At 37.5% G+C, this 9528-nt stretch overlaps 1 protein-coding gene across 1 annotated transcript in view; it reads right to left on the reverse strand.

The window, feature by feature from the left end:
- Positions 1-1967: 1967 nt before the first annotated feature.
- The window catches only part of LOC150099250 (uncharacterized), a 9936-nt gene continuing 2375 nt past the window's right edge, over positions 1968-9528 (reverse strand). Inside the window, exons 2-3 of the mRNA XM_090404412.1 lie at positions 8424-8547; positions 1968-2591 (exon numbers count right to left, since the gene is read on the reverse strand). Coding sequence (XP_090260538.1) covers positions 2029-2591; positions 8424-8547 — 687 coding nt within the window. The 3' untranslated portion in view covers positions 1968-2028. The remainder of the gene's footprint in view (positions 2592-8423; positions 8548-9528) is intronic.

Genomic DNA, 9528 nt, shown 5'->3' on the forward strand with positions numbered 1-9528 from the left:
TGCTGATAAAGCCGAAGCCATAGCAAGAAACCTAGAGAAACAATGCAGTCCTGCATATGATAACCTAAACATCAGCCACGTATACAAGATCCATCGTAAAGTCAGGTTCACAGTAAATCGTCCCGATGTCAATCCAGGTCCTATAATGCCTACCTCACCTATCGAAATAATCGGCATCATCAACCATCTCAAGATCAAAAAAGCCCCAGGTCCGGATGGCATCACTAACCAAGTCATCAAGGCACTACCTCGCAAAGCCATAGCATATCTGGCAAACATCATAAACTCCATCCTCAAATGGCAGCACTTCCCCCAGTCATGGAAAATAGCTGACATCATCCCAATTCACAAACCAGGCAAAGACCCACACCTACCTGAAAATTACCGTCCCATCAGCCTGCTATCCAATTTAGGGAAAATAGCTGAGAAAATCATCCTCATCAGACTCCAAGATCATGTCAACCAATTAAATATCATTCCAGAAGAACAATTCGGCTTCCGTCAAAATCACAGCACCACCAATCAAATCCATAGACTGATAGAATACATCACCACAGGATTCAATTGGAATCAACACACTGGAGCTGTCTTCCTAGACATCTCAAAGGCCTTCGATAAGATCTGGCACCAAGGGCTCCTCTACAAATTTATCATCGCTAACCTTCCACTAAACATGATACACCTGATTAAATCATACCGCTCCAACAGGAGGATGCAAGTCAAAATCAATGAATCAGTCTCAACCCAAAGGAAAATCCTCGCTGGACTTCCTCAAGGATCACTGCTAGCCCCGATCCTGTTCAACATCTATATGGCAGACATCCCTCAAAATCCTCTCACATCCACCATCGCCCTTTATGCTGATGACACGGCTATTTTTGCCAGATCTCGTCAACCACTTCTTGTCACCAAAAAACTACAAGACACCATCCTGAATCTAGAAAAATGGTTTAAAGACTGGCGACTACAATTAAACCCCCAGAAAAGTACAACGATACTCTTCACAAGAAGACGAGCATCCCCCAAAGGAGACATCGCCCTGTTCAACTCTAAAATTCCATGGAAAACTGAAACAAAATACCTCGGAATACTTCTCGACAAACGATTATGCTTCATCAGTCACATCAAGAGGTGTGACTGATGTTTGATATAATTTTTAATAACGTTGGCAGTGCCGCCTCCTCTGTAATTTAGCCTGTCGGTTCTGTATAGGTGATATCCCCTAATTTTAGGGCTGTCCGAGGGCTTGAGATATGTCTCACTTATTAGAACAATTTCTGGCTGATATCTCTGAGTAAAGGCTTAGAGCTCTAAAATTTTGTTTCTGAGGCCATTTGTCTTCCACGCAACAATTTGTAGAGGGTCTGGAATTAGTTTGTTTCGATTCATCTATAAGTGCTGTGAGGATGGATTGTGTTTCACGAAGGAATATTTTTGTGGAGGTTAATGAAGGGTTAGACATGCTGAAATCTTGTAGCATCTCGAATTGAAAGACTTTACATTTACTAACATTGAACTGATATCCATTTTCCCATGGCCATTTACATCATACAAAAGACAGATAAATAAATCAGCCTAAAAATACACACATTTGACAAACAACAGATCGTACTGATAGGAGTAGCGAGTCTATCATGCCATTAATCTTCTATGAAGTCAAATTACAGTTTCGTGAGAAGCCATTGAGCATTGATCAGAACAGTATAGGGATATTAGACCATCATGTGCTACTAAAGATATGTTGAAGTGCAGCCACAGCCGGGTTGAGGATGGATCACTCACAGCAGATTGGTTTATGTATACCTTAACCATATTAAATATCCCTCATAACTTTCCCGTGTGATAAATGGTAATAAAAGTGGTCTAGTGGTTTTAATAAGAAACAATAAAAATAAAATGTATTTAATATCAATTGATGTGTGCTAAAAGCTACAGATCTTTTCCAAATATCATATGCAGTTGGGGATGACCATGAGATACGTGAACGACATTAAGGAAATGTAAAAAACGTTGAAACTGAGATAAATGTTAACCCTTTATAACGTCGTTAATGGCTTTCTTAACTGGACCTTCTAGCGCTTTCGCAAGGTATTTTTGGAAGAGCCGAGCCTTCAGTGTTTTTATTTTCGAAAGTAGCCATGTCACCGGGCCCCCACCTGTGACATTCACTTTGACCTTGGGCAAATCGATAATTTCTAGTTTTTTCAAGGAGGTCACCGAAGTTTGTTGAGCGCTACGGATTACTTCAGCAAAAACATCAACATGCTTGGCGGAAAGGGTTGCAGTGCCATTGAATTTCATGAATGCGAACTTGAACTCCCAGAGGTAAATGAGAGACACATCGTCGATGCTTAGTAATGCAGACATAGTGACGGAATTGTCCGTACAGACGACGGAGGCAGGACCTTTTCGTTTCAATCCAGATAACCCGTGCACCTTTCCATCGTACAGTCGAACTACGAGAAATTCTTGTCTAAGAGGGAGTGGATCGGGTATGCCTGGTCGAGCTGCTTCGATTAACAGATCCAAGTATTCCTCAGCTGTCAGCTCGCTACCACAGACTCCATCAATGGATGGAGAGTCTGTGTTACCTAAAAAAAATTAATAATAATAATATAAAATGTAGCGATAGTAATGACACAAGGAAAGTTAGGTATATAAAAATTTAAAAAACGAGCCATCATTATGTAACAAAACGTTGAGAATGTGGGTGAGGATTATGATGTCTTCTCAAGTAAGAATGCGAAAGTAGCACAACGTTTGTGACTTCAGCACTATAGGAATCGTTGGAACAACCACAACTGTACGGTGACGTGCATGCGCGCGTGTGTGCTCGCGTTACCAGTAATACGTAAACGTGAATCGCAATATACAGTATTCAAATCAGATGAATGTGGATATGGTTGCTATTAGCAAAGTATTATGTACCAAAATATTTCTGTTTATGTCTGGAGGCGATTGTGCTAAGCACTCACCACATTATCCTGGAAATGAACTTCAAAAGTTATATAAATTTTTAGATCATTTTATGCTATACATATGATAGCAGCTGTATGAACATAGCTGCGTTATGAAGATGAAAATACACTATTCAGTGGTGAAATATGCCATGGAAAACTGAGGTCTATTTTAATACAGTGACAGACATTTTAGAAAAACGTATAAAAATACCAACATTGATTTATCAACTTTTTTCTTTTTTTTTTCTATTTTGTTATATTTTGTGTTCAATTAGCTACTCGCGGGATTTTATAATGATGGAAATATCGTGGAAATAAATTTGTATGAACTAAACTTTATTTGCTAACAGGCTGCATACCTCAATGCAGTGCCTACTGCCTCTTTCATAGCACATACTTAACTCACCTGCCTCTGAGAAAGTGATATTTTGTACTTCTAAATAACAAAGCGCATCTAGGGAAAATTTTCCTCAATTGTGGTATTAAAAATCAATCCTAATTTCCCAGGCCACAGATCGACTAAACAGGGAATCAGTATAAGAAAGGCTTATAAAAACCTCCTCTACTAGACGACTAGAATCGAACTTTATAACAGTCTTTTTGGGCGGCCTACCGCTATGGATGAAAAATCCATTTCCACCGGAATAAACAAGCCTTATTAGGATTCATTAATTAATGTTATGTTTCTATTTTTTTTTAATCATTTCTTTTTGCTATATCCATGTGAAAAGTACTCCAACTTATATTAGATATAATTACACCAAGTAGACTAAATATATTAATCTCTTCACTCTTCTAATCAATTTATAACCCTAGTTATCCTTCGATGTAAGACCATCCAGAAAATATTCGATGTATGCACTTCTTAAAGTTCTTAAAAGAACTGGGCGATGGACTGAGTCCTTGACTCTTTATCCCGTCATCTGAATGAAGAGAATCTGTGTGGATGGAGTTTTATTGAGCTAAAAAGCTCTAGTCATGGCTGGGTAACGGCAATAGCCGAGCCTCAGTTAAAACTTCATTGGCTACAGCATTGCCATTTGTTACCCTGGATGTCCTAAAAAGGGCTTTTGGCTTGTCTCGATGAATTTAATTTTTTACAACAAAACCGCAACCGATGTATGCACTTATAAGTCCTTATAAGGACTGGCTTAAAGGGGCGAAGCAAGCATGCTTTTCATATTCCCGGTTATCTGTAGAGGACAGTGTAAGGATAAGGTGTTATTGAACTATTAAATTAAAGCTCTGATCATGGCAGGAGGGTAACAGCAATAGCCGAGCCTCAGTCAGAACTTCATTGGCTACAGCATTGCATTCGATTATCCTCCAAGGGTATTGAATTGAATGAATCAATCACCACATCTCATGGTCGATTGATTCCACTCCGCCGATTTCATACCCGATGTATGCACTTAATGTTTTTAATTTCTTTTGTGGACATTTCCTCTGAATTTTTATGTGGTGTGTTAGAATGATTATCATTTATTTATATTGCATGGTAAAGAGTCCAAATTAATTATTAAATTTCAATATATTATATTTAATTCTTATAGCTTATATAATGTTTATTCAGTAAACAAATAGTTAACGAAGTCCAACATTGTTTCCCTAACGCCACATAAAATAGCTTTATTATCAACATTTCCCTTGTTTTATACAGATATATTCTGTATAAATGTTGTTGTTTTTTTATTATTTTATGCTCTTCTTGCATAAGATATCACCAGAAACCGTACATCTTAGAATTGCTATATTCATCCTCGTCTGTTTTTGACATGACCCTGTTATTCTTAATTCGGAACATCCGCTTTACTTACAGGACAATTTAAAGTTATTTCTAACTCTGATAGGTAGATGGTGTTGGTAAACGTTCAAGTCCACCAATGCCATCGACTTATAAGCGTTAGAAGTCACATCGGCTAATGCCTTTTATTCCCTTATAGGGAGTAGTCGAAGCCGTTTTAGCCATATCTTACTTTTGGAGACTGAGCGGGCAGTTCAATCTCGAATGGTAGCAATTAAAGATAGCTAGCCCAAGGCTATCACTAATTTTAAACGACATCCAGTGAAGAGACAGCCACCGTCAAACAAGTGCTGCCATCTCGTGATCCTTAACTCTAACACAATATTTTTAATGGCTGAAATAGTGTGGATTCTGCAGCTTTCTTGATTTTATGGGACTAAAAACGGGAGTTTCCGGGAGAGAACAAAAACACTCTCCTGTGCCAGCAATCGATTAAGACATGGTTAGCAAAATTACCTCTAGTCGGAGACTAGAATCGAATTTAGGATGCTTTTACTTCGGGCGGCCTAACGCTTAGGAGTGGTAACACCAGCTCCACTGATCTACACAAGCATGTAGCGTTAGAAATGACCAGCGATTTTCTGCGATGTGCTTTAGCATTGCAACAATATTGACCCTTCCCCTATTTTCTTTCTTGTCTTAATAATAATAATAAACTAATTCACGAAGCTTTTTAATATAGAAGTGTTTAGGTGCGTATTGTTATACGGAATAATATTGTGCGCACCATAACTTTGAAACTGTTTCATTATTCTGGGCGTTTGCAGTCTCCAGATGTAGATATAATTTGTTTAAGCTACCTATTAGTCTTCTTGAGTGATCAACGGAGATGTCATTATTAAAAAAAACTCTGATTGATGGCTTGGCTGTGTGTATACTGGATGTCAACCCCACACACAAAGCCCTTTGGTTAGAAAGAAGTTGGTTTGAATCTCGTCCAGAATTCGAAGGACTTTTATCATCTTTTTAACCGAATATGAGTTCGGTTGGCCTCATACTGAAGTGGAAGGATTTCTCATCTGGAGAAAGTCGTGTTTTTCATCGCAAAAACAGACAAGCCGGCCAAGAGAGTACACGCAATTTATCCTATACCGAAAGATAAAAAGAATATCTTTAAGTATAGGGTAACCACCTAATCCTAGAATTAGGCTTATTAAATTCAAAGATACATGGAAGGTTGTGGGTTAGTACGTGCCTGTTAGACCCAATGGTTCCAAGAGGCACGTAATTTTCGATTCAACATCATCTCCTTCTTATGATGATTAACCTGCACTATATGTGAGCAAATCCTAAGGGAGAAATTTATTTAAAACGTCTTGAAAATCTGGTGGTTGTATTCATTGTGGAAAACGATATGCGAAAGGCCATTCAAAAGAATATAGATAGATTGACTGAAGAAAGAATATGAAAAGTTGGTTTGACAAGTTCGGAGAACTAAACTGCTTGTGATGTTGATCAGTGGCTACTCAGGTCCGTACGTAATTAGAGGAGAGCAGAGGAGTGATAGTAGGAGTTCAGGTGGAACAGCGCCCATTGGAATGCCTGCAACAAAAGACATAATAGATGTCTGTGAGACAGTGATTGGAGTATGTCCGTTAGGAAGGTGATATCTATTAAGCGGATTCACCTCTTTTGTATACAATCGACAATTCTTAGGGAGATTTGTTATTTATCAATTTTATTATTCTAAGGTCGAACGGAATTCTCTTTTATGAAGTTTTGTTTCCGGATGGACTACATTTGAAAGTCAATCCAAAAAGAGAAATTTGATCTGTCTTTTCTTTTCTCTGGGAAAAGATAGGATTCCGATTTTATAGCATTGAAATTCGATATATAATGCACGTCGCAATTTGGGTCTCCATTTCAGAACGACAAGAAGATGAATGTTTCAGACATTGCTTATAGAAGATTTTGTATCCTTTATCATGCGAGTACTACAAAGTTTCTTCGATGAATTCAGAAGAGGAAATGAGAATACTACTGTCTTCAGCAAAATTATGGATAAGATTTGAAGTCAGAGAGAGAGAAAGAGAGAGGTCATTGTTGTACGAGAGATCATTAGATGATAGCTTGTAAGAAGACTTTGATGCTAGACAGTATCAAACGCCTTGAAAATATCAAGAGCGACTGCATGAGTTTATCCAAATGTTCCCATGGTCTGTGTCCAGAGATGAGCACAGATAGCAAGGATTTTTTCTGTAGAACGAGAATTACGAAGCCCATTATGGGGATCACTAATTGCCTTATAATCTTCAGGTAGTGAAGTTCATTGATAATCACCGTCTTTATCACTCTCAAGAATATTGAGGTCAGAGCAATACGAAGATAGTCTGATGGCTGAGTTTGTCTTTTCTGTATAAGCCGGATAGTTTCAATGCTGTTCGGTAAATGACGTCATGACAGCTTGTATAAGGAGGTACAAGATGGGTGTTAATTCGATCAAAAATTGGAGGGATTTGAAAGAAGACTTGTTAGTATCAAGACATTGAGGATTTTTCTGGTGTCATTCTGTTTAAAGATCAAACATGCAATGTATAACTCGGGGTATTCGGGAAGGTGATCTGCGTTGGTCGTCTAAACAAGTGTTGGAGGAAAAGACTGACGCCAAGAGGTCCACCTTATCTTTAGATGATCTTACCGTGGTACCATCAGGATGTAAGCGAGATTGAAACAAGAACGATTAGAAGGTACACTCTCCAGAGATGTAAGGGAAAGAAGACTCCAAGGATAGTGTCTTGTTTGCCCTGGAAAATAAGATTTAGACATGAGTATTCGGTGAAGTCTGCGTGGATGTCTTAATTAGATAAGGCAAAGTAGCAAACGAAGAGTGAGATAAGGAGATATTGAGCCAGAGAAGATTGTACACAAGCGATTTCAAGAAGAATCACATCTGGCAAAGAATGTTAGATCTGAAAGAAAAAAGGAGAGAAAACAGGTTTTTCGCTTTTCACCTATACTATCCACATCATTTATGATGCGGTTGGTATAGGAGAGGTGAACCATAGTCCCAGATGGTGACATTTAAGGTTTTGTGATGGATAATCTGGTTTTTATGCTTCCAGATGAGATAGGCTAAACTGATCTTCAGTTGAAATCTTTATCAAGGTTTTTTCGGCATTCTAGACTGGATTTAAATCCAGAGAGGCATCTACGTTACCTAATCAGCTAAAGAAGCCTAACTATTTTTTTTAATAATTATTAATTCTTCTATGTTGTTTGCAATTCGCGAATTTATTTAACAATTAATTAAGAAGCGATAAAAAGATGTTGAAGAAAATGCAAGTAAATCACAAATTCAGAAATTTATCTTTAAAAGTCAATTAATTAATATTTTATTCAAAAAAATAAAAAAAAGGTGAATTATTCTTTTTTATTTAGACTCAGAATTTTTTGCAGCTATGAAAAACATTTGTTTAGAATTTTAAAGTATATTATATTAGAACTTAAATTATATATTTTGTAAACATTTTATATTAAATTCCAATGAGACTCAAAACGTATGTACTATTTTAACCTCTTCTCTATTTTTAAATGTTTATCGAAATACAACATTTTAATATTTCTCATACATATTGGTCTGATGATATTATTAATTTTGTATATTTATATTTTATTATGATATAATAATAAAAGTATTTGCAAGTTTGCTGTTATCTTACCCAAGATTACTACAAAATGACACAATATTGCAAGAAACCTGAAGATACTTCCACAGGAAATCAAACTGCGATAGATCATGTTCCTTAAAGTGATGGTCGCGACGCAGTTTTTATAATCTCGAACCTGAAAAGTAGAATAAAGTGTAAAATTCGCAATGCCAGAAACTCTCCTCAAAAAGTACTTGCCTTACTTAAGTAGGTTGCCTTTCCACTAAGCCTGGTCAGCAACAAAAGATTACACCAAAATCTCTCTCAAATAATGGAAATGAAGTAATTGAATCAGAGTGGACTAGTGAGAAGACATTATAATTACAAACAGTGGCGCAGGTCCCTTCCCCCCAAAAGGGAAAAGGAAAATCTTTTCCTAATTCAAATTCCTTTTTTTTTATTTATGTTGTGCCATGTCTTCTATTTGTATACTACTTATGAATTAGCGGTCCCATAAGGTGGGGATACCCCATAGCTCTCGGTAATCACGTCCGCTATGAACGCAAGGCGAACGAAGTAGTGCTCGGACGGACAGAGGGTTACTTCGTTTGCTCGAGCTGGGCCAGTGGAGATCAGGGTATCATGTATTAGCGATCACTGCATATGCTCAGCCATAGGTCGTATGCAATGTGTGGTGTGTACTCTCAAATCGTCTACTCAACTCTCCCCAAAGATTAAATCTTGAGTGCCCCCCCCCAGGATTAAATCCTGGGTACGCCACTGATTACAAACATTTATGCCATTGCTCTATGATGCTAAAGCGCTAACTACGGAATAACTAGAACCACGTACCCCATAAAAAGACCTCAAACAACTAATTATATAGACACAGCAATCATTATGAAAAGACACCCGTAATATTTATATTTCGGCAATGTGAATTAAACTATCAGCTGAAAATATAAATGTTGCAAACTTCTACAGATTACTGCAGAAGACCTAATGAAAAGAATTATACGAGTTCAAGCTTTTCAGTTCAATGAGGCATCATTGAGCTGCACTGGACACAACCGTGATTGTCTCTGCACACAACTGCAGAAACAACCACATTATGTTGATGTTTCTGATGATTTAAAAAAGCCTGTTCAAGTAGGAAAGCCTGAACGATCTAAAATAA

The sequence above is a fragment of the Typopeltis vanoorti genome, chromosome 14 (assembly GCF_054136105.1).
Source record: "Typopeltis vanoorti isolate ZY-2024b chromosome 14, IOZ_Tvanoo_1.0, whole genome shotgun sequence".
Taxonomy (NCBI): domain Eukaryota; kingdom Metazoa; phylum Arthropoda; class Arachnida; order Uropygi; family Thelyphonidae; genus Typopeltis; species Typopeltis vanoorti.